The sequence below is a fragment of the Gopherus flavomarginatus genome, chromosome 3 (genome assembly GCF_025201925.1).
Source record: "Gopherus flavomarginatus isolate rGopFla2 chromosome 3, rGopFla2.mat.asm, whole genome shotgun sequence".
Classification (NCBI taxonomy): Eukaryota; Metazoa; Chordata; order Testudines; family Testudinidae; genus Gopherus; species Gopherus flavomarginatus.
The window spans coordinates 56,303,741-56,329,713 of record NC_066619.1 but is presented as its reverse complement, the minus strand read 5'-3'; the positions used below and the strand labels follow the sequence as shown (position 1 = coordinate 56,329,713).

General features: G+C 39.2%; 1 protein-coding gene, 1 long non-coding RNA gene and 1 other non-coding gene across 3 annotated transcripts in view; 1 reads left to right on the top strand and 2 right to left on the bottom strand.

Moving 5' to 3' along the window:
- The window catches only part of LOC127047040 (uncharacterized), a 210,858-nt gene extending 190,892 nt beyond the window's left edge, over window positions 1-19,966 (top strand). The window contains exon 3 of the long non-coding RNA XR_007773281.1: window positions 19,784-19,966. This is a non-coding gene — a long non-coding RNA (uncharacterized LOC127047040). The remainder of the gene's footprint in view (window positions 1-19,783) is intronic.
- On the bottom strand, window positions 11,680-16,101 carry LOC127047036 (cytochrome c oxidase subunit 7C, mitochondrial). Its single transcript, XM_050944866.1, has 3 exons — window positions 15,905-16,101; window positions 14,825-14,970; window positions 11,680-11,785 (listed from the first exon to the last, which is right to left on the bottom strand). The coding sequence occupies exons 1-2, from the start codon at window positions 15,977-15,979 to the stop codon at window positions 14,854-14,856; spliced, it is 192 nt and encodes a 63-aa protein (XP_050800823.1). The 5' UTR covers window positions 15,980-16,101; the 3' UTR covers window positions 11,680-11,785; window positions 14,825-14,853.
- LOC127048569 (small nucleolar RNA Z39) lies at window positions 15,315-15,378 on the bottom strand. Its single transcript, XR_007773743.1, has one exon. It is a non-coding gene; the product is annotated as a small nucleolar RNA Z39 (small nucleolar RNA).
- Window positions 19,967-25,973: the final 6,007 nt, after the last annotated feature.

Sequence of the window (25,973 nt, the reverse complement as noted above, 5' to 3'; positions counted from 1 at the left end):
TACACCTTCACAAACAAGAACAATCTTTTCAACTGATATAGACTTTGCAAACACACACACAATTCCCAGAAACTTTGATCTGCTCTATGCCCGTGCAAGGACTTAAGAACTGTGCTTCTGGCTGTTTTACAGTGCCACATCTCATTCTGTTTGATGCTGTATACTAAACAATTTGGGAAAATATATGTTAGGATAATCTCTCTAATGACTTTACTTGTGATTCTCATTACTGCAGTATATCTGAGTATCTCAAAAACAGTAATGAATATATCCTCAAAATATCCCTATGAAACAGGTAAGTATTATATTCATTTTATAGATGGGGAACTGAGTCATAGGAAGGCTAAGGACCAGAGCATCAGTTAATGCAAATATATTTAGGCCTGATGATCTGACCCTGAATGATTTACCAAAGGTCACAAAAGAAATTTGTGGCAGACTCAGGACTTAACCACATGGCCTCCTTCCTCCCCTGTTCCAGTATATCAGCCTTGCAAACCAGTCAGGAAAATTTAGCAAACCAGGTACAAAATTTACATGTCTGCCCTTTATCATGTTGATACATGATACTGCATCCTGGAAAAGTAGAAGTGTATAATACTGTAGGGCATACATAATTGCGTTGCAACTGCATGCAATTTGGAAAAAGCACTGTTTGATTAAACCTAGTCTTATGCTGAAGCCACAAGAAGGTCTAAGATCAATTTATTCATCTCCATACATACTGCAATGATTCAGACTCCAGCTGGCCAACATACTGTATTCAAGAAAGATGGGGACAATGACCTATATCAATCTTCTCCCCTCTCTCATTCATAATTTTTAATATCTTAATCACTCTCTGCTATTATTTATCTCTGTAATTGAATTAGGTAAAGTAATTTGGGATAGATTCTGTGAAAGAGGCTCAATAGAATGAATTTTTGTTGTATAGTAACATTTTAGTAAAGTAGAAATCTAAGTTTTCTTCACTTTCCCTTCTAAAAAGTGTTGTGTATATCGGTGCACAATGGCTGCCACATTCTACTACAGAGGTGACTAGTAGGTTAATGATCCCTATAGTGGCCATAATGGTTGCAGGGGTACAAATTACTTGAACCCTCCACTCCACCAGGAGGCCTATAGTTAGCTAGCTCAGGCCCAAAAGTGGGTGGAGTTGTCATCAACGGACTGTGGACAGAATAGCGGAGGCAGGATGGATTCAGCCCTGTCCCTGGCTAACCTCTGCTAGTGGGGCTTCAACAAAGCACCAGCTGCAATTTCAAGCCCATTTTCTTGATGAAATCCCCAGGGGGTAGCCAACAGTGCAAAACTGCTTGTCCTTCCCCTGGGGCTCTGCAGCCTTTGATGACACAGAGAGTTGTAATTTGCATTTCCCTGCACCAGCAGGAGTGAATCACACCCAAAGTCCATAAAGTGATTTGTAATCCTTTAGGATGCAAATAGTTCTCTAAATGCAAAGTAGTATTACCCTCCTTTGGGCTTGACTCTCCGCTATGTACCAGGAAACTACCTCTATAGACTGCAAAAAGAAAGGAGGAGACCATGGCATTTTTATAAGGTGTTTCCACTTCTAAATTACTTCAAAACTATCTTATATGAGGCGTGTGCCTTGTTAGAATATTGCCCTATTAGCCTGAAGCTCTTGGATGTAGTCGCTGGACCAGCTCCCTGAACTACCTCAGGAATAATGCACTTGGGCAGGAAGCAGAGGAAAGGATAGTGGCATAGTCCAGCTCCTATCTGTCTAAAGGCTGACATGATTTGTGCATCAAGGCAGGCTGGGAACCAATCTGATCTCTTATATAACGGTGTCTTTGAGGATTAGCTTCCTTTATTCAAGTAGGAACAGAACCAGTTTATTAGGCTAGCATGCACTATTTGCGCTTGGTAATATCTACTTTTCTTATGTACAGGTTAGATTAATTGTACCACCACCCACACCCTGCTTTTGCACTAGTGTAGCATTAACAGCTCTTATTGACATCACTGATGAACATAAGGGAGTGACATGGGCCATCAACAATGTTATTTACAAAAAAATTTGTTTCCCATTATAGATGGACAAGGGCAGAAGGGAGACAACTGCACACAACTACATGTTGGCTGTACCTTCCTAGGATGCCTGTGGGAGTAAGTCATGCCAAAGGGGATAGGGAGGAGGCAAGACTCTACCATTTCCGAGTCTCATTAGTTTCCAGTGCAGGCCTGGGGAGTCTGACATATTAATCTATGGCATGGTATGGTACACCCCTTACAGATCAGGCTTAGTGGTCCACGGCTAAAAGTCACAACTGACCTGTAAAATAATAGATTGTGTTTACTGATATTGAATATAGAATAGAATTGTATGCCTGTCCTCTTAGTCTGTTAGTTCATTGGGACCCTGTCTTCCTGTGTGCTTGTATGGAGCCATGCACGCTGGGGCCTGATTCTAACTGGGGACTCTGGGCATGTCTTCTACAGAAATTATGAAAAATAATAAAACAGGTTTGAATGTATCCAAGCATGCAGCAGAAACATTAGGCAGATTGCACCAGTTATAATTTGCTATTTAAGCCAAATATGTCACCTGAAGGTGAGCCAAATATGGTAGCACCTTTATTGCTGATACAAACTGCATGCTTTGGAAGGTACACACTCACTTCCTAGAAGCTGGCTAACCATGTATAGCTTGTTAAAGCCTGAGTGACCTTTTTAAGATGAGTGAAGTGCTAAGTACATTAAATGAGTTGTGCTTCATCATCTGACATGACAGATGTTTGATTTTGTTGGCATTTGCAGGAATGTACAAACAATTACAGCTGTAATTGTTTATTCATTAGAGAATGTGACATTGCCTTACAGTACATTTTCATCAGCTTTTCAGTATGACAAATCTTGTTTTCCTTGTTGTTCTCACATAACTTAATCAACATTGGAAAGATATAAGCAGGGAAATTTTGTTCTTAGAAAAGAAAAGGTCATTTCTTTTTGACAGATGCTCTTCTAATGCCATAAAGATGACTTACAGAAGTCCCAGACCATAATACATTTTTACTACACATTACAGAGAAAGCAACTAAATGACTAGCTGTACACTAAAAAGAATCCAAACTGGTTCCTGTTATCTTACCTTCCCCCTCCCCATTGCTGGGTTTCAGAGCCCAGGTCTAGCCCAAGCAGGAATGTCTACACTTCTATTTTTAGTCCCAAAGAGTGAGCCTGAATCGGTAGATCCAGTCTGAGACTTGCTGCCACAGGGTGGTTTTTTTGAAGTATGGATGCACCCTTTAAGTCTCACCAAATGAAGGAGTGTTTGGGTCTCACATGCATGTCATGGTATGAACCCCCCCTCTGAACCTTAGCGTCCAAAAGATGGTGTACCAGCATGAATTCCTCTAAGCTTAATTACTAGCTTAGAAATGATAGAGCTGCCACCACCCAAAAATATAGTGTTTTGCGGCACTTTCTGGCCCCCAAACCCTTCCCTGGGGACCCCAAGACCCAAAACCCCTTAGGTCTCACAACAAAGGGAAATAAACCATTTCCCCCTCCTTTCTTCCTCCTAGATTCTCCCCTTCCTGGGTAACACTGGGAGATCCCTGTGATCCAACTCCTTGAATCTTAAAACGGAGAGGAAATTCACCTCCCCGCCCCTTCTCTCCCCCTCCCAGATTCTCCCTGAGAGAGAGACAGTAATCTTAACACAGAGAGAAATCAGGCTTTTCCTCCTCCCTTCTCTCCTTCCTCCCACCAATTTCCTGGTGAGTGCAGACTCCCTCCACTTGGGTCTTACACAAGATAACCAAAAAATCAATCAGGTTCTTAAAAAGAAAAACTTTTAATAAAAGAAAGAAAAAAGTAAAAGCTGTCTCTGTAAAATCAAGATGGAAAATGTTACAGGGTCTTTCAGCTTAAAGACACCAGGGAGAATCCTCCCCCAGCACAAATACAAGTTGCAACAGAGATACAATCCTTCCAGCAAAATACACATTTGCAAATAAAGAAAACAAACAAACAAACAAACAAAAAGACTAAACCGCCTTTCTAACTGGTACTTACTAAATTGAACAGAAGATTGGAGAGTCTGTATACCTGTCTGTTCCCTCTTAGATCCCTGAGAGAACAGAGAACAAAAAAAAACAGCACAAAACAAAGACTTCCCTCCACTGAGATTTGAAAGTATCTTGTCTCCTGATTGGTCCTCTGGTCAGGTGTTAGCCAGATTTACTGGACTTGTTAACCCTTTACTATCTGTTTATGACACATGTAGGTTAGATATGAAACAACAAGTGGCACCACGTGGGATGGTTCAAGTGTGAACTCCTTCCTCCTCTCCTTGGTTGCTGGAAGCAAACCTCCTTTGCTTTCTCTTGATACTTTCTAAGCATCTATTTCCCATTTTCCTGTACTCACATGTTTTGTTATAGCAGCAAGGCCAATGCAAGAGCATTCAATGTTGAACATTCGGGATATAAGAATGATTGCAGTTATAAGACCTTTGCAAAGAAGTTAAATAAGAACTACACAGTAGCTCTATTCAGATGTACATTTACCAGAGTATGCTATGAAAACTATTATTTATTCCATACAAAGAACTAAGTTAGAAGAATGTTAAATTTCAAAGTTAAGCACACATGGACATGCCATCATTGAGGTTTTTTGGCAATATTTAGGTCTGTCACTTTGTGCATATTCATTATATTGTCTAAATTAAATGAACACATACTATTTCCTCAATAAAATATAATACAATTCTACAAACTTAGATACAAATATAACTTCTTGTTACTACTCTGGGTATGCCAGAATACAGAATACGGAAAAATAAACAGGTAATGATATATCCAAATAGACCTGAGTGGATTTCACAGCAGATTTTGAGAGACTTGTTTTCACTCTAGTTCAGAACAAAATCTGAAAATCCTGAAATTTTCTGAAATAAAATAAAGATATCCTTCTCCATTGAAATGTTTTGCTTTGATAAAATCAAAATAATTGTTTCAATTTCAATTTTTTCAAATTTTATATAAATGTATATTCAAAATTTTAAAAATTAAATCAAAGTCAAACATTTCAGTGTACCTTTTAATGAAATGTTTTGTACTGAAAATGTCAACACTGGATATTTTTGCATTGTTAGCACCTTTTTTCTACAATAAAACTTTGGTATGTGCTACACAATTTTGTGAAATGTTTCAATTTTGATGGGACTCAAATTTTTCAACGAAAAAACATTGTGTCAATTTTTTTTCTAACCACTCTACATCCAAAGGTACTTATCAGTTGGATATATTTTAGTATTAAATTTTTACTTTCTGTCCCTAGTTGTTTGGACAGTAAATCTGTCCCCAAATTACTGTAAATACTTTCTAATAGGAAATATATATATATATATATAAATTATGCTTATATGCAAATGATTAGTCTTTGTTCAAATTTTTCTCAATCATTCATTTTAGGGCAAAGTCCAAGCTTGAAATTTTTTAGCATGAAAAGTAAATTTCACAAAGTTATGAGTGGCTTAAAACAGAGCGTTAGGATGGAAACTGTTATGTGACCTTACTGATAACATCAGTGCTACTATAGTTTAAGTATCAGAGAGGCAGCTGTGTTAGTCTGGTTCTGTAATAAGTTTCTGCTATAGTTTAAAGCTATTCTTGCTTTACAGTGTAAGGACATGATGTAACTTTGTCCTAAAAGTCTTTTAGACTGTTTTACATTGTCCGTTGTTTCCACAGAGAAGGAACACAGTGTAATAGAAAGATAGTGAAGCACACTGCGGTGAAAAAAAGGACAGGGAATTTGTGCTGCTCTAGGAGAATAACAGAAACACTATGAAACCAGATATTTTGCTGTATCTCAGGTGTAAAGTGCACTTTACTGTTCTGAATTCTGCAAGAACAGAAGGTTGTAAAGTACCAAGAGTTAAATGGGACTGTCATGCAGAGTGCTGGGGTCTATCAACCATCACAGTACAAGTGGAGTGCTGAAGATTCACAGGATAATTCTTGCTGGAAGGGAAGGAGTTTTGGATTTCAGGCAATATATTGCCATTTCTATACAGTGTTCAGGGTTAAAACAGGGCTCAACATATGTTTTTAAATATACAGGCCAAGATTTTCAAAAGTGGCTAGTATCTTTGTATACCTCAGTTTTTGGATGTTCAACATGGAACACTTTAAAGGGGTCTGATGATTAGAAGGTGCATTTTCAACAGGAGGAAAGAAAGATACATAATCTGCATGATTTTGGAGCACTGTGGTGATGCACTTCCTGAGACACTTCAAATTCTCATCCTGTAAGTTGTCCTAGTGGCAGCTCTTGGGCCGATAAGGAAAGGTTTGCATTGAGAGATCTTATAGGGGGCAATTCTTATTTAGGTTCTGCTGTAAACCCCAGCAGATGCCCTGCTCAGCGGAGATTTCTCATTCACTTCAATAACTTTTTTATATTTACTTTCCTCACAAATGTAGAGCCTACTCCTCAGTGAGGACTATTTACATGCAAAGTCTGGAGGTTTTAGTGAAACACAATCCCCAATTTATCAAATATCAATGGTTAATAATACAGCTGTTTCATGGCTGCCATGTTTTTCCTTCACTTCTGATGAGACCCTTCTTGTTGTCATCAAAGAAATTCATTGGGTCCAGAGAGATGAAGTGAGACCAGTGATATCTCTAGTGAGGCTTACAGTTCCAATATGCCAGCCTCAAGCATTCAGAAATCATTAGTCAAGTCTCAAAAAATCATGAGATTATGAGCTTGAAAAATCATACTTTTAAAAAAATAATAAACTGGGAGTTCTTTTTAATTTTCTTCTGGTTTCTGAGCCTCATACAGGTCACACTTTCAAGGCGCACTCAGGTCACACTTTCAAGCTTTTCTTCACAACCAAGAGGGCTAAAATGAAAAAGAGAAAACTGAGATTCTCACAAAAATATTTAAAGACAGGAGCTGGGGTTCTACGAAAAATATTGTGATACTTCAAATAAACTCATGGTAAAATTTCATGAATTGCAACATTGCAGTTCTTTACAGAAGTAATTTGATTGGCCTTTTGCCTTGAGTTTTATATCTTCTTTTCTTGCCTGCATCTTCATTATCTTCACCACTAACTTGTTGGTTTTGCAGTTCAGTAGAACTTTGGTAATGCTCTCAGAAGTGCTATTTATATACTGAGACATTTTTCAAAGTGCTGCTTGTTCTTCCATGCTCTCTACATACCTAATGAAAAGGTAAGTAAGTAAAAAAAGTGCTTAACTATTCATGGAATGTTTAAACAGAAAATGGAACAGCAATTCTCATTAATTCCATCATATACTATTATTTGAAATGTATTTAAATGCAATGTTGTATTTTTCCAGACAGCTGCTAATGTCCATCTCCTCGGCTGCAATAAGAGGAAACATAAGTTGGTTAGAAAATCTGTCAGAAGCAGGGATTCACAAATTGCAGGAGTGGACTATTAACAAATTTGCCCCTACCCTTTCCTACTGTTGTAATAGGGAATGACCAAGCTGTAGTATCTCACCCTTCAGGTTTTTTTGTTTCTGCTGTAATAACAAGGCTGAGTGGCATGTACCCTGTTTGCATAGTGGGTCTTATTGTCATTGTCACTGCAGAAAAATGAATGCTTGTAATGCCCCTGGGCTAATATGTAGTTTCTGAGACTCAAGACCATTCCAAGCCTTTTTAGAGTCTGAACTGACTCTGGGTTGTGTATGCATTTCCCTAATTTTATAAAATCATTTACTGAAGCAATGTGGTGCTCACCCAGCTTGTCTTTATGCCTTCTTCCATTAAGTATAATCTTTTGGAGACTTAATTATGATGCACCAAATGGTGTTCTATCTCTTTGCCGTGTCTGATTTGTGTTGGTGACAATGTAATGTAACTTTCAGAGCCTGAAAATTTTCAGATATGTAATTATGATTACAAACATTTCTTACCATTATTTAGAATACTCCAGCCAAGGGAGGATGGACAGTCTTATGACTAAAACACAGGGCTTTAGAATTCTTCTTAGCTCTTTTACAGATGTCCTGAATGAAACTGGGCGAATCATTTGGCCTGTCTGAACCTTTGTTTCTTTATCCTTAAAATAAGATTTCCCTTCCTTCTACACAGAAAACACGGTCTTGGTATTCGTGTTCTTTCAATCTTTTCTTAACAATTCTAGCTGGAAGTATTTAGGATATCCATTGGCATTACTCTTATTAATACCGGGATTTTGAAAAAGCAGCCAGAATAAAATACTATGCTGTACAACTATGACCTTTGTCTTTAAAGAATGAAAATAACTTTCATGTTATCGCTTCACTTATGTCCAGCAAGAACTGCTTCTAATTTGGTTGTCATAACAACCAATCTCAGCTTTCACATTTCTCATCCTTGTGCCCAGCTTGTTTATAAAAGGTCACATCAAACCTGTTTCATGTTACCTCTACATCATTATATCATTCGCAAAACCAAATATAAACTGACACCCTAGCGAAGACCAAAGTAAGGAATGCAGGATACGTCAATATTTATGTTGGAAAATGTCAGTCATTATGAAAAAAATTAACTTTGAAAGTATCTAATGTCCAAAATATAATTTAGGACAACATCCTACGTCTCGGTACTGTCAGTAACTGTAAGAAAACTAAATTCTAAGAAATTTGGACAATCTCAATTCAAGTTCACTGTGTACTCACATTTTTCATATTAATTACATAGGCATTACTACACTGGCTCAGAACAGTAGTCCATCTAGTCCAGTGCCTGTCTCCAACAGTACACGAGACCAGATGCTTCAGAGTAAAAATGAGTGAAATTCAGAACTTCCATCTCATGGGAAATTCTGACACTTAGTTTTCATTCCAAATCAGGACAAAATACTGAGATTTTTGACATTTTTCTGCAACACAAATTCTGAACATTTTTTATTTTGAAATGTGGAGGTGGTCTCTAAAGCAGGTTTTACTGTTTCATTTAAATTTATCCACTAGAAACTTTTTATGTTTGGAAAATGTTTTAATTTTACAGTAACTGCATTCTCAACTGGAATATCATTCTTATGGAAAATTCCCAACCAGCTCTGCTTCAGAACAAGGGTTAAAACTTCCATAATGGACAATTATGGAATAATAATTTTACGATGGGAGTTTCTTCTTAGCCACAGTGCTTGTCTTATCTCTTACATCAGGATGTATATCCCTTGTGTTTATTTTAGCTAGTGTAAATTGTGATTATATACAAAGCTTAATTTGTCAGTGCTGAGCCTTGGCACCTCTAGGCTTGGCACTTCATAGCACTGGCAACTCTGGGCTTGCTGCATCAGTCATGAATGTAAAAAAAGTGCTTGAGCCCTGGCTGATCTTTCATTACAAATTAAGCACCAACTATGTACCTGTTACCCACATAAAATGCGTAATCCTTTACTGAGACCTTTGTTTCAGTAGAATCTGGTAGCAATGAGTTCTAGAGGGGGTATGTTTAGTTTAAAAATAAAAACATTTTTAAAAATTTGTTCATATTTAATGCCATTGAATTTCATAGGAACAAATGTCTTATTTATCCTCTAACATTAATGACTGTATATCTTTAAGAAAGATGTGAACAAACTGAAGAGAGCCAAGAGGAGCCAAAAGGTTTAGAAAATCAGGCCTATGAGAAAAGACTAAAAAAAAACTGGGCAGATTTAGTCTTGAGACAAGGAGGACGTGATAAGTCTTCAAATATGGTTAAGAGCTGTTATAGAGGATTGTGATCAATTGTTCTCCATGGCCATCAGAAGTAATGGGTTTAACCTGCAGCAAGTGAGATTTAGGTTAGACATTAGGAAAATCTTTCTAACTATAAGTGTAGTTAAACTCTGTAATAGGCTTCCAAGGGAAGTTGTGGAATCCCCATCAGGGGAGGTTAAATACAGTTTGGGCAAACAACTGTCAGGAACGGTCTAGGTGTACTTGATCCTCTACCTCAGCATGGGGGGAATGGATCAGATGACCTCTCACAATCTCCCTTATAGGTCTAAGACTATATATTGCTATCATATCCCCTTATTTATCTACTTTGTAAAGCCAAATAATCCTCATATTTTAAGCATGCCTCATATACTAGTCTTTTCATGCATAAAATCATTTATTTTTTTCTACTATATTCTTTTTAGATGGGTGACAAAAATTGCACAGTATTCCAAATAAGGGCATAGGATTTAGTTATATAATGGAATATCTTCAAGATTATTCCTTAACCCTTTAATGACTTTTTTCTTTTTAGGCAGAGTTTCCCTGTTAACCACTGTGGTGAAGATTGACCCAGAAAAGTTATTTTAGTCCAATTTTTGAGGATAGTAGGACTCCATTCAAAGTCAGTGAGTTTGGTCTTTGATTTTTAAGGTCAAGCTTTCACTCCAATTTTCTATTGATTTTGGGTGTACAAACTGAGAGACCTATGATTGTCAGAAGTGTTGACTCCATTAATGTCCAGGGGAGCTGTAAATGCTCAGCACTTCTTAAAGTCAGGCCTTCGTATCTCCCACTGGCCCCACAAAAATTTACACTGGCAAAGTTATTGGATATGATATCCATATAATCTAGCGTTGCCAATTTTGGTCTGATGTATTCCTGGAGGTTTCATCACATGACAATCCAATCTGTGATGACTTCAGGACACTTCTGGAGGGTAGACAACCCAAGTATAATGGCTTACTTCACTTTCAGGCATTTTAGCAGAGTGGTTTTTAGCCTTAAACACACAAACAAAAACCATACACCCACGAACTATCCAAGTTGTTTCTGTAGGATGTCACAGCCCTGGTCAAGCTCTCCCTGCTTCTAGACAGCCACAAGGCTGCTGCGTTTAGGTTCCATCTACTGCTTTTACGCTCTCCTGAGTCTGAACAGAGTCCAGGCACTGTTTCTAGGTAGTCTCAGGATTCAGATTTTCTTTCTGGACAGCTCCCTCCTGAGAGTTGAGACTAGCACAGTCCAACTGCCTAGGCCCTGACACTAGCGCAAGCTCTCCCAGCGCACGTCCAGACTAACCCGCGGCATCGGCGGGTTAAAATCGATTGCTCGGGGATCGATATATTGCGTCTAGTCTGGACGCAATGTATTGATCCCCAAGCGTGCTTACATCGATTCCGGAACTCCATCAACCCGAACGGAGTTCCGGAATCGACACGGAGAGCCGCGGACATCGATGCCACGCCGTCCAGACGGGTGAGTACCTCGATATTAGAAATTCGACTTCAGCTACGTTATTCCCGTAGCTGAAGTTGCGTATCTAAAATTGATTTTAATACCTAGTCTGGACGTGGTCCCAGATTCCTCATTTCTGAAGTACACTGTTGTGAAGGCTCCAACCTTGTAAGCACTTACTTTACTTCAGCTCACATGTTTCTGAAGAAAGAAATTGAAGTCAGACTCTGCAAGAGGTGCTTCTAAAACAATTACTTAATGGTACAAAAGGACACAGATTCTTGAAAAAACAAGTATCTAGATTCTTAACCATTCAATTCAGCATGAAGGACAGTTTCATTTTGCTAGTGCTAAGAGACAGCATGCTATCATTATGTTTCTCCTTTGCTAAAAAGGGCGTCATCTGTTTAAATTTGATGTAAAAAGTTGCTGTTGCATAGTAAGCTACAGTATACACCTCAGTGCTCAGAAGCATTTGATAGTTTGACAGAAGACATCATCCCAGATATTCAGATTTAAGGTTTTATTTATAAACACATCCAGTGTGGTAAATATCTTTGTCTTTTATTCCATGGAAAGACAAGTTGCTCTACAGGCAATATTCCACCTCAAGTCTGCAAGAAAAAAAAGAGTAGCATAATGAACTATTAGAATGTACATCATCTCTTCCAAGATCAGTATTAAAATGCATCTGAGGCAAGAACTTAGGCACATGCTGAACTTTATGCACAGAGCCTTTGGCAGATCAGGAGCTAGTCTATATTTGAATGCACTTCAACTACATTTCTTGGGTACATTGTAAAATAGATACTAAATCTCTTCCCCTTAATCTATGTATGACCTAACATTAGATCAGATCATTAGATTTAGTATGACCTAACATGCCATAGTATTTCAAAGTTATTCTGGCACGGAGTCAATAAACTAGTTTGACTTAAAGCATATCTTCCAGAAAGGAATCCAGTTTTGATTTGACTACACTGAGAGAGGGAGAATCCACTACTTCCCATGATAATTTGTTCCAGTGGTTAGTCACTCACTGTGAAGTATTTTCAATTTGAAAATGTCTAGCTTAACATGGGTTCTCACGATGTCTCTCTGCAGGGAAGGAAATGAAAGAGGGGAAAAAGCCTTTAATTCCCCCTGTATTTCTCCCCATAAAGGTACTTATACTTATCAAGTTACCTCTCATTCTTGATAAATTAAACAGCTTGAATTCTTTTTGTATCACTGTTAAGCATTTTTCTAGTCCTTGAATCATTTGTGATCTTTTCTGTTCCTTCTCCAATGCTTTAGTACCCTTTTAAAAATGCAGAAACCAGGAATGGATGCAGTACTCCAGTGTCAGTCTCACCAGTGCTATATAACACAGTATTTCAATTTAAGCTGTTTAGGGCAGCAACCATTTTTGTTGTTTGTACAGCACCTAGCACAATAGAGTCCTGTTATTAGGGCTCCTATTGCAATAAAAATACAAGTCAGTAATATTAAAGTTTATGCTGTATAAGAATGTATTACAACTATGCAATTACCTTTATCAACCAAACATGTCAAACTTCATTTTACTCTTTGCAAGAATGAGATCTATTTTCCATAAGCCATGTTGATTAGGTATTATACTCCCCACCCTTTAAACCAGGGGTGGGCACACTTTTTTGGGCCAAGGGCCACATTGGAGTTGCACAACTGTCTGGAGGGCCGGGTAGGGAAGGCTGTGCCTCCCCAAACAGCCTGGCCACTGCCTCCTATCCACCCCCTCTCACTTCCAGCCCCCCTCAAAACACGTGACCCATTCAACCCACCTTGCTCCTAGACTCCTGACTGCGCTCTCCTGGGACCCCACCCCCCAACCCCTACTGTTCCGTCCCGACTGCCCTAATCCCTATCCACACCCCTACCCCAACTGACCCCCAGCCCCCCTTACCATGCTGCTCAGAGTGGCAGGAGCTCACAGCCCTGCCGGAGCCAGCCACACCACCTGGAAGGAACAGTGGGCCACAGCACTGGTAGTGTGGTGAGCTGAGGCTGCGAGGGAGGGGCCAGGGGCTAGCCTCCCCGGCCAGGAGCTTAGCGACTCGACAGGATGGTCTCATGGGGTGGATGTGGCCCATGGGCCATAGTTTGCCCACCTCTGCTTTAAACTCTTGATTGAATCCCTTATTATCCATGTTATCCCATCTGGCTCTTTTGAATACTGATGCATTCACATACTTTCAATCTTTTGGAATGTTTCTAAATTCACTAATGGTGTCAAGCTTGTTGCCAAATTAGCTGAAGTGCCAATCACAGATCTTTTCTAAAGAGGAAGAGTGTATAGCAGGTGTAATCATTAGGCAGACCGCAGGCCTAATCCAGATAGTCAGATACTTTTGAATGGACTGCAAAATCTTTTATAATTGTTTTCGTATTTTCTCTGGATCCTGGACCCTGGCCAAGAAATCTGGACCTTGATAAAAATTATTATTATTCCTGGTGTATAGATTAGAAATCAGAACCTGTGCAGGGAAAAAAAGAATCCAACCCTATTCCAAACAAGGTTTTGATTCTGAAGTTACAGAACATTCATCAACATTTTACATATCTGCTTGTACTGCATTTCTGTATTAATAGTTTTCTTTGGGAGCAATTTTAGTGCTCTTACTGGTTTACTATCTCCCTTTTGGAGTATGTATGTGAAGAGTGGGGGGGGGGGGGGGAAGAATTTGGTAAGGTAATCTCTTATGCCTTATAGTGATAGACTTAAGAAGCTCAATTTATTTAGCTTAATAAAGAGAAGGTTTAGAGGTGATTTGATGAGTATAAGTACCTTTATGGGGAACAAATTTAATAACTATTCTTCAATCCAGCAGAGAAAAAAAGTCTAACAAACCAAGGGCTGGATGTTGAAGCTAAAATTTCAGACTGAAAACAAGGCACACATTTTTAAGAGTGTAATTAACTATTGGAACAATTCATCAAGGGTTGTGGTGGAGTCTCCACCACTGGCCATTTTTAAAATCAAGATTGGATGTTTTTCCAAAGAAAGATGCTCTAAGAATTATTTTGGTAAAAGTTCTCTGGTCTGTATTATGAAAGCCAGACTAGGTGAACAGAATCCAAGGCCAGACAGGATCAGTTTCTTAAATGGTTAAGTTTGTTTTAATTATGGAATAAAATGTTTCTTCTTTTGTTTACATTCTAGATGGGGTATTTTTAATGGCCAACTTTGTTTACATTCAAGAGGGCATTAACCATGGCCAAATCAAATAACTGGCACATCAGAAAACATCTACAGTATCAGTTATTCATCCTGATTTGTTCATGTGTGTCAGAGATCCTGTTAAGTGGTATACGTGTGCAATGAGATGATATGATGCACTCCTTCTTTCACTTGTTAGAGAAATGCTGTCACTTATTGAAGAGTATAAAGTCATTACCAATGTTACAATGATCATTTGATTAAAAAGATTGTATTCCTTACTCCACCACCACCACCACCACCCTGGCCCAATGACGAAAACCAAATTATACCCACAACTGGAATAGCTAACTAGTGACACACACTGTTCTGGTCAAAATTTAAATTTTTAGATTTTATAAGAAAAGCAGCTGGTTCATCGACTCCTTTAATGGGGGGGGGGGGAAGCGTTAAACAAGCTGTCAGAATCAGTTACCTTTTTATAGGAATCAGAGCATGTCCTCTTCATTTCTTGAGCAGCTGGTGCCTTACTATAATGAAAGGAAAGGCAAACCCACTTCCAAAGAACGCTATCATTAATCCTAGTAGCCGCCATTTGTTTTCTATAGAAAACGGAATGTTCTAGAAAAAGAGAAGAGAGTTTGTTCACAATAGTCCATCATTATAGACAAACTTTATAAAAGGTATGCTTACTCTTTTTTCCAAAACACTTCATCTAACATTTTGGGCTATTTGTTTATAAAGATGGATGCACAAGTGAAACATGGCTCCCATTCACTGAATGAAATCTGGACAGGTAGTGGGGGCGGGGGGGGGAGGAAGTGAACATATGAACTTGATACTTTAAATAGCTAACCTTCTCAGAAAGATGGGAAGAATACAGGCTAAGCAAGTAGTTTGCAAAAGGTCTCCAACACGGATGCTGAGACACATTTGATCCCCTTTGGAAGGACAGTACAAGGTGGTACATCAGAAAGCGTTTACAGTATCATTGATTTTCTCATACTGTTGTGTTCACATCATTTGTACCAGGGGAGCAAGAGGAGTTTGGAAAGAGGAACGGCAGAGGCATGACAAGGCCACAATCCCGTCATGGCTGCGGACAGAAACCCGACGGGAGAAGGCAAAGGCCCTCCCTGCCAGAAAGCCCCGGCGCCACAGAGGTCAGACAAAACAGGGTCATTACGTGCTTTGAATGCCGGAGCCGGCTCTGAGTCTGGTCACTGTGGGGACCAGACACCCACTCGTACGGGGCTGCAAGAGAACCGACCAGTCTCCCAAAGGCAGGAACTGAAACCTGCCAGAGGACGCAGAGCGCCCGGACGCGCTGGGAGGCTCTTGCGCTGGGGGAGTCCCACGGCTGCTCAGCCCCCGCGGGTTCACACCCCAGGGGCTCGTTTAACGCGCGACAGCCGCCCCCTCCCCGAATTCAGCCCGGGTCCTGGCCGGGATGTGACGCCTCCCTGCGGCTCCTGTGACCCGCAGGCCTCAGGGCCGGGTAGCGCGCGGCGAACGGTGACGTGACGGGCCGGCCCTGGCCCCCCTGCGCCGTTACCTTTCCCGGCCCTTCCTCATAGTGGGACCTGCGTATGGCGGAGGTAGCGAAGCGGCGGACAGTGGCACCCAACATGGCGCCGGAGCTGGAAACGGGTCGGCGCGCGACTGAGGGCCGCTGTCTCCTTCACGACCTTCCTTTCCTGGCCGCGCCGCTTGCAAGAACACTGGCGCCGTGGGGCCTTATGGGATACAGTGCGGGACGATGGCCGCCGGGTTTCCCGTTGCCCCGCAGCAGCATGGGAATTGTAGTTCCAGCGCCACCAGCCAGGCGGGGAGGTCACATGACTCAAGCGCAGGCTTGAGCTCCATACTGTCCCCGCCCTTCAAAGGGGAGCGGCCCTGCCTGGAAGGAGCGGAAACCTCACCTCTTCCCGCCTACTTGCCCGTCAAAAGGCTGTTGTCCTATCACAGGGAGACGTCCCTGGGGTGTGGACAAACTTTGGCATCACCTCCTGAGAGCTCTGCAGAGGTCACGTGAGGTCCTGGGCCACTAGGGTCCAGTGTTTCCAGTGCTTGGCTCCTGCAACAAAGCCTCAGGTCATGTGATTAATCAAGACTGTGAGCCTTCAATAAAAGACAAAAACGAAGTACAATAAAAAACATAACCAACCAGTTTGTAGCCTCAGGATTATGGAGAAACACTTGAATATGTGACGAAAGTGCACTCTACAGGCTCAAGAAACTAGAAGGCAAAATGAGTCTGTTATTTAAAAAAACAACACTTTTGACATCACATAAATGTGTGTAATACTGGTCTTGTTTGCAGGACAGTGAGTGGTAAAAGGATTATGATGGACATGAGGCTAAAGTCCACCATATGTATTCACCTGTAAAATACCACTAAAATCAGTAAGACTGGATGGGCATACCCGAGGACAGAATTTGGCCCATAATCTCTAGGAATAAATCAGTTACAATGACTAGTAAGTCAGGAAACCACTGAACATTTGAGAGACAAATTATGAAGATACAGACAGCGTTGCCAACTTGCCTCATTTTATCACAAGGGACATGATATATATATGTATCATGTCCCTTGTGATAAAATGTACTTTTATCACATATATATTTAAACCCCAGCAGCCCCTGAACTCGTGATTATACAAAATAGCTTTTAATTTTTTTAAATAAAGGCCATTTCTGGCACTCCTGGTTGCAGAAAAAAAGCTCTAAACGTGACCCATAAGGGACCAAAAACTAGAAGGCAAATCAAAAGAACCCAGATTTATTATCTTTTTAAATATCATTTTAAAGCCAATCTCATGAGGACCTGACTCATGATTTTAGAATGCTTACATGGCTGGCAAAACTGGAAGAGCCTAGTTATGCATTCCTTATGGTAAATAGTACCTTACTGCATGAATAGTCCCATTGAAATCAATGGGCTATATATGTATTCAATGTAAGAATGGCACAATTGGGTCCTTAATAAATGTATGCTTGCAGATATGTTGGATTGATAACACCATATTGAGCAATATTATAATCTGAGCTGAGAAAAGCATAATGAAATCAATTACTGCCATGAAAACCTAATATGGAAAAAAAATGGGTGAGGTAGTAATTAAAGAGAATAAGGGGTTAATATTACTACAATTTGTATTATGAGGCAAAGTCTGTATTCAAGCAGAAGAGGCAAAAGAATTATATAAATGAATAAAGAGGGTATGTTAATCAAAATAAATTATTCATATGATCAAAACTTGAAATAAAATAGCAAAAATTAAAGATTTGGAAATTAGAAGAAAAATGTTAGGGTGACCAGACAGCAAGTGTGAAAAATTGGTACAGGAGGTGGTCGTAATAGGAACCTATATAAGAAAAAGCCCCAAATATCGGGACTGTCCCTATAAAATCGAGACATCTGGTCACCCTAAAAAAAGTATAGATTAATTTATATAAAAGATAAAATATACATGAATTATATGACAAAAGAGGATATTAGTGAGTTTGTGAGACAGCTACAAGTATTCTAAAAACAGCAAAGAGCCACTCTGGGATGTATAGTAGTAGTCTTGGTTAATATCTAAGGTGCATTCTGTGGGGTATGTCTGCACTACAAGAGTTACATAAGCACAGCTGCAGTTATGCAGCTGTAGCTTGGTCTACAGTGGGTAGGGTTGCCATCCCTCCAGGATGGTCCCGGAGTCTCCAGGAATTAAAGATTAATTTTTAATTAAAGATTATGTCGTGTGATGAAACCTCCAGGAATATGTCCAACCAACACTGGCAACCCTGACAGTGTGAGGGTCTGGTCAATCTAATTTTTCACAGCCCTGAGCAACATAGCTAGGCCTACCTCAGTTTTAGGTGTAGACAATGCCTGAGATATAAGATCAAAGCTGAGCATTAGTAACTTGTTAAAGCAGTTCTGAATCCAAATCTCCCCCAAACTAAAGGGTGTTTAGGTTTGGCGTTTTGGTTCAGGTGTATCTCCAATGGTACACTCCCTCATGAAGCTTCGTCCTGGGGCAATGACCCCCATCCCCATCACAGGTTGTACTGAAATAACATAACTTAGCTCTAAAATCCCCATAGACATTTTGTTAAAAAAGGTGTTTGTACCAGTGTGCTTGGTCAACAGTTTCCTTCCCTCTACTGTTGCATAGCCTGCTGTGTGGTGGTTTTTCACTGTTCCTAGCGGTTACACTCCATCTGTAGCTGCATTTTAGTGATGATATACATAGATAGGGCAAAATCCTGAAATCCTGTTTTGGATTTTACTCAATCCTTACTCAGGCAAACTCTTTTAAATATAAAATTAGTTAATGAGTTATGAGTTAATGAGTTAAAACATCAGTACCAGACTGTACTGGTAGCCTTCGGGATCAAAGGTGCCATATAAATGTAACATTTTCTGATGATAAATAAATATAAGAATGTTGATAACATTTTTTGATTTTTCTTTCAGATAACAAGAATGAATTATGATATTTTTAAACACCGGCATTGCTCTACTAGAGTTGAGTGGTATATCCAGTCTGTCTCCACACATTTAAAAAAATATGTCTTTTTACCTCTATGGGGAGTCTGAAACCTCATGATTTTTTAATAAAAGTCCTCATTGAGACTCCACTGGCTTAGTCCTTTGTGCCACTGGAGTTCTGTTGCAGGCTTCCCACTAACTTTTCATGCAGTCCAGGACTGAATGTGACAAGTTACCAGTTCTAAATGCTCTGTCAAATTTGTTCAACTGTTTGTCATCATATCCACTTATACAACTGGTTCCACATGAACGTTGCAAAATGTTAAAGGCCGGGATCATTATTTAAAGACAAAAAAATCATGTGATCCATGACAGAAACACTATTCTAGCCATAAGCTGTTTAAAGAGATAAGATGGATAAGGTAATATCTTTTACTGGATCAACTTCTGTTGGTGAGAGAAGCTTTTGAGTAGGTCCAATAAAAGATAGTACCTCACCTATCTTGTCTTGCTAATATCCTGGGACCAACATGGCTACAACAACACTGCATACAAGTAGTTTAACAAATTTAACTGTACAAAGTCATACATATCTATGTAGAGGTAAAAATACACTGGTAGATATGATGGAGATATAGAAAGATAGGCTTTAATCCTCATTCCAGTTTTTTATATCTACAATTCTTAGCTCACCTAAAAAATTCCATTAACTCTAATTGCTCAAATTTTCCAGGTTATCTGCTTCATCTTTAATATACTATTTGTCTGAATGTGACTATGACTTACGGAGAGATTCTTTCAGTTATTACATTCTGCACACCTACTCAGTGTTTGTTCAAAGAGAACATATCTTTTTCTGAACATTAATACACAAAGGAAAAATATGAATAATGAAAAAGCCAGAAGACTAAAGTAAATCAGACTAATTGTATTTTTTTTTTTTTTTTGCAGATCTTAATGAAAGAAAGACGGCATAAAGCTTAATGGGCATTACAGCAGAACACCTACTGCTATTCATTTCCAAGCAGGACCTCTCACTGAATATAGTGATGAGACAAGAGCCGGGTGCAATTGTGTAACTTTTTCACTCATTCTGTTTGATAAAAGAGTAAAAAAACAATTTTTGGTAGATATTAAAATTTCATGTGGTTCAGTTCAGATTCCTGGAGCCGATTAAAATGTTTTTATTCAAATAAACCAAAAATATTATTTTTTCATTGTGTTATATTGACTGTGACATAGCAAGACATGTAAAACAACATACAGAGAATGTTATTTCCCTCATAAGGCATCCCATATATATGCTGGCAAGTTAAAATGGTTGGCTGACCTGCTACAACTGAGACTTACTTTTCTCCAGTCACCATGCCCTGCACATTAAAATGTAGTACAATATTTGACAGGATGAACCACCCATAACTGGATATTGACCACAAGAATATATAATTGTAATATACCAATTAATGAGGGAGATAAAGGTGGACAGGAGCTATAAGAGCTGTCATATAAATGGATATTAATTAAATATTTCTATTAAAACTCTATTGATTAGCGGTAATCTAAAAAATAGGATATTATACAATTCACTGAAGTTCTGCCTCTAATTCCATAGTTGAAAATCATATCTTTTCACTGTGGTAATTTAACTTGCCTTGTATGTGATTCCATATTTCTAAAAATCTATTATTCAAGTTTTCTTCTTCTTATCAGAACTCCATAAGGGGAGGATAGAATCTGTATAAAGGTCATCTATATGTTCTAACCCAGCCTCTAGAGATCAAGATGGGCACTCAATAACATGAGTTATTGTCTGCAATGCTGCCTCACAGTCACAGTGTGGAGAGGAAATCAGGCCCATCCAGTGCATAGTTGCAGCAGCTCTGGATGAGCCAGATAGTATTCTGTTGAGCCTGGTCTTAGGCCTGGACTACACTGGGGGCAGGAGGGGCGGGGGGAAATCAATCTAAGATTTGCAGCTTCAGCTATGAGAATAGCATAGCTGAAGTCGACGTATCTTAGATCAAATTAAATTTACTTACTTTGCATCATTACAGTGTGCCGTGGCTCCCCTGTTGACTTTGCTTCCACCTCTCGCCAAACTGGAGTTCAGCAGTTGATGAGAGAGCAGTCGGGGATCGATTTATCATGTCTACACTGCATGCTGTCCAGGAAGATTTAAAGTAATGGCATCTTGAAGATCTGGTGGAACTATGTGCGTTAGCAAACACAGACTGGAGGTTAGTGTACAAACCAAACAATCCCTACTAATACGAGTGCTCAAATTCAGCTCCATGTCGATGAGAGTGGCAATTGTGCTCTCAAATCTGGAGCAAATACAAGGGCCAGTACAGATGTACAAAGGACCAAAGTGTCAGATGCCTTGAAGGTTTCGATAGTTTTCATATCAAGGCAGTATGGGAAAAGATCTTCATTTCCAAGTATTCCAGGTCAGGCTGGTATGTCAGACTATGACTGAGTTTTACTTCCAAGTATGTGACAACTGGTTGGAATGGCAGTAACCATCCTTCCACATGGATTGAGATTGTTTAGAGGGAAAGTGGCTGCCACTGTTTTGATTTCACTAAAAATTAGTCTCCACTGCGGAAGTAAGTGATCAAAAAGTGATCTTGGCTGAGATTTCCTTCAGTACAGAAATCCCTTCAATATGGAAATGATTTATAGTATCTGCAGTACAAATGTCATCAGCATACACATACTTCTTAGCATGCATTTCAGGAAGTTTGGATATGTATATGTTGAACAAAAGGGGATCCAAAATGGACCCTTGTGGAAAGCCATTTGTGACATGCCCTGGGATACAACCTGGATTATCGAATTACTGTGCCCCCTTCACTTTCCTGGCCAGGCTCTTTCCTGCACTGCTATGCTAGTGAACAGCAAAGTCCTCCAGGTTCTGTTCACTCAGCCATCAGGATCCAGAGGCACACCCAGCAAAGTACATGAAAGCTCTCACAGCCACTCATGAACTGTGTATAGGGACACCCCCACAATTTCCCCTTCTGATCTTACACCCCAGAAATATGCATCTTACATTGATCAAGAACCCCTTGATCAGAGTAAACTCATTAATTAGTTTGGCATACCATCAAACGCTATGAATATGCACCAACCTCTCTAACCTGAGTAGAGTCCCCAAACTTAAATCAAAAACACACTGGCTTGGATAAACCATTAAAATAAGTGTACTTACTACAGAAAGATAGTTTTTACGTCCTTATAAATAGTATAGCCATAACCATTCAGAATTGGTTACAAAAGGAAATAAAAGATAAAATCACAGTTTAATTCCTAAATGTTATAAAGCTAAGACAAATTTGAAGTAATAAGGTTTCTGTTACCCAAAAACCTACAGCAGTCTGTGCTAACTGGAAAGCTTTTCCAGTTAGGATCACTCCCCCCACAACTCAAATGTTTCTTTATCTTCCAAATATTCTTGTGGTCTTCAGTGTAGGTGGGGGAGGAGAGGTGATGTCATTGCCCCTTATTTTATACTCTCCTCCAGCTGCTGGAAAGATCCTTGTTTTGTCATGGGGGTTAGGCAGCCCCATGGTGTACCTGCTTGAGCAACGGTCTTTCATATGAATTGTAACTCTCTTGTTTACAACTCCCCTGCTGGTGAATGGCCAGTGATGGTCGCTTAAAACCTGGCTGTGTATTGGTCACCCTTTAGTTGCTACTGCAAGGCCAATCTGTGGGCATTTCCCAAACTCACAACATGTTTCAGTAACAAACACAGCAAAATCTCATAACTTCTTATACAATGATGATATATACATTTCAACACAACAGTAACAGTCAACAGATTATGACTTTTCCAGTGATACCTCACAGAATTTATCATAATTTTGTAAAAGTGGTGACCATAATAGTGTAGATGGTCAACCATTGCTGAGATATTTAAGGCAATTGATTTTCTCCCTGACTTACAGGCTGAAATTTCAGTTACTAGTCATTCTTGCATGAACTGCACCATTTCCCTACAAGAAATAACTTGCAACAGCTTGGAAGTCAGCCCAACAGAGGAATTTTTAAACTAAAGATTGGGAGAAAGACGACAGGTGTGGAGAAGCACACAGTTCAGACAGAGACATCCCTTAGAGGAGGAGTTTTTAAAGATAATACTCTATATCCTAGTAAAGATGAGAGGATACTTTATCAACTATCTGGTCACCCTAGTTCCAGATGGCATTCACCCAAGAGTTCTGAAGGAACTCTAATATCAAATTGCAGAACTACTAACTTCAGTGTGTAACCTATTGCTTAAATCAGACGTTGTACCATAGGACTGAAAAATAGCTAATTTAACGCCAATTTTTTTAAAAAGTGTGAAGAATTGATCCTGGCAATTATAGGCCAGTAAGCCTAACCTCAGTACCAGGCAAACTGGTTGAAATTATAGTTAAGAACAGAATTATCAGACACATAGATGAATATGATATGTTGGGAAAGAGTCAACATGGCTTTTATAAAGGGAAAGCATGCTTCACCTATTAGAATTCTTTGAGTGTGTCAATAAGCATGTGGACAAGGGTGATATAGTAGATATAGTGTACTTGGACTTTCAGAAAGCCTTTGACACTGTCCCAGACCAAAGAGTTTTAAGAAAATTAACCAGTCATGAGATAAGAGGGTAGATTTTTTTCATGGATCAGCATTTGATTAAAAGATAGGGAACAAACGGTAGGAATAAACTGTGAGTTTGTACAATGCAGAAAGGTAAATAGTGGGGTCTCCCAAGGATCTCTGCTGGGACCAGTGCTATTCAGCGTACTCATAAATGATCTGGAAAAGGGGATAAACCTAAACAGTGAGGTGGCAAAGTTTGCAGATGATATAAAATTACTCAAGCTAGTTAAGCTCAAAGATAATTCTGAAGAATTACAAAACGATCTCACAAAATTTGATGATTGAGCAACAAAATGGCAGATGAAATGCAATGTTAATAATTACAAAGTAATACACATTGGAAAACATAATCGTTACTATACATACAAAATGATGGGATCTAAATTAGCTATTACCATTCAAGAAAGAGATATTGCAGTTATCATGGATAGTTCTCTGAAAACATCTGCTCAATGTACAGCAGCAGTCAAAAATATTAACAGAATATTAGGAACCATTAGGAAAGAGATAGCTAACACAACAAAAAATATCATAATGCCACTATATAAATCAAAGGCACGCTCACACCTGGAATGCTGTATGCAGTTCTGGTCACCCCATCTCAAAAAAGATATATTAAAACTGGAAAAAATACATTGATGGGCAACAAAAATGATTAGGGGTATGGAACAACTTCCATAGGAGGAAAGATTAAAAAGACTCAGACTGTTGATCTTAGAAAACAGACACATAAGGGGTGTGGGATATGATAGAGGTCTATAAAATTATGAATGATGTGGAGAAAGTGAATAAGAAACTAATATTTACTCCTTCACATAACACGAGAACCAGGAATCACCCAAAGAAGTTAATAGACAGCAGGTTTAAAACAAACATAAGGAGGTACTGTTACCCCACAATTTGGACTCCAGGCACTCCAATACTGGCTTGCCTATAACCCTAAATTGATAGTTAATTTATTCTGACCAAATGGGTAATAAAGTGATGGCCTGCTCTAGAGCAATTGCCAGGGTATTACACGGGGTTTGCCTCTGACCTGCAGAGGACTCCCCAGAGCATACCAATCCTACTAACCCACTGATACAGCCCTCTGCTCAAAGGATTGACATACAAGCAGTAATTTTTCAAAAACAAAGTATTATTTATTTAAAAGAAATAATCAGTTACAATACATTCAATTAAACAAGAAGAATACATTACACTCTATAAGACATCATAGAACGCAATTGTCTTTCATTAAGACATACAATAAAGTGGCACAGAAAAATAGAATACATAGAATATACAGACTATATAGCAGTTACAATGTAATACCTACAGTACATAGAAAACCTGTACACATATGTATAAGAAGTTCTAATACAGTGCTGATAACAGACAGAGCTTCTATACAGATGTACGAGAAAGCATTACAAGGGTATACATTGAAAAGATGTTACAATTTAACATTACCATTCTGTGAGCGGTGATCAAATGATCACAGAATGGGATGGGGTGGCTCTCACTCAGAAGCAGGTATCCAGCTTTATTTGCAGGCACACTCAAATAGTCCTCAAAAATGAACATAAAATTGGACTTACACTCTGTCTTCTTGAATCTCTCTGAATCATCTTAATGGTCCTTCTGCCAAAATGAGCCTTTCTGCTGCTTATAGCTGCTGCTGCTGGCTGCTACCGTGGCTGCTCTTTTCTTCTCTCATTTATCTTCTAGTTCTGCAGTCTTCTGCTGGTATCTTCTCCTTTCCCTCACATACATACATACACCCCCTCAGCCACCGACCCACCCACCCCAGCTTGCTGGCTGTCTCCTTATATTCAGTTTCTGGCCTTCTCTCATTGGTTGCTGTCTCAAGTTCAGTAATTAGCATGGAACCTCCCTGCGTGGATGGCAACTGTTCAACCAATCAGCTTTGTCTGTTACTTGAGCTGCTCCTCCTCCTGACCCCTCCCTTCAGGTGTTTTGGAATGAGTTGCATCATCCCCGTTTGACTTCTGTTTCACCCCTGTTTCTTATCTGCTATTGGCCAATGTAGTCTGTGTCCCTCATCTTTGATGTTTTCGAATAGAAAATCAGTGTGGCCACCATTTTGGATTTTTAACTGTATTGGGAGAGGTAAATTGTTCACTTCCTTCCTTACCCTCATTATTTTTTATTGTATGTGCATACCTAGGCACTTCTAGTTTTAATTGACTTCTATATATAACATCAGCTCATAATTTACATTGAATATCTATTCTATTAGTCCCTCCTCAAGGATCAACTATTTGAAATTTAGTTTCTGTTTGATTAATAAATAATTAATTAGTTTCTGTTTGATTACACCATTGTGTAAGTATTGTTCTTGTACATTTTATACTGCATTTAGGAACAAACTATGCTACAATAGCACATGAAGAATTCCAGTTTGGGTATATCGTAAGGCTATATGAACGTGCAATTATTGTAGGTCCATGTATCACTTCACATTGCCATTGCCCAGCTCTTACTATTTTTC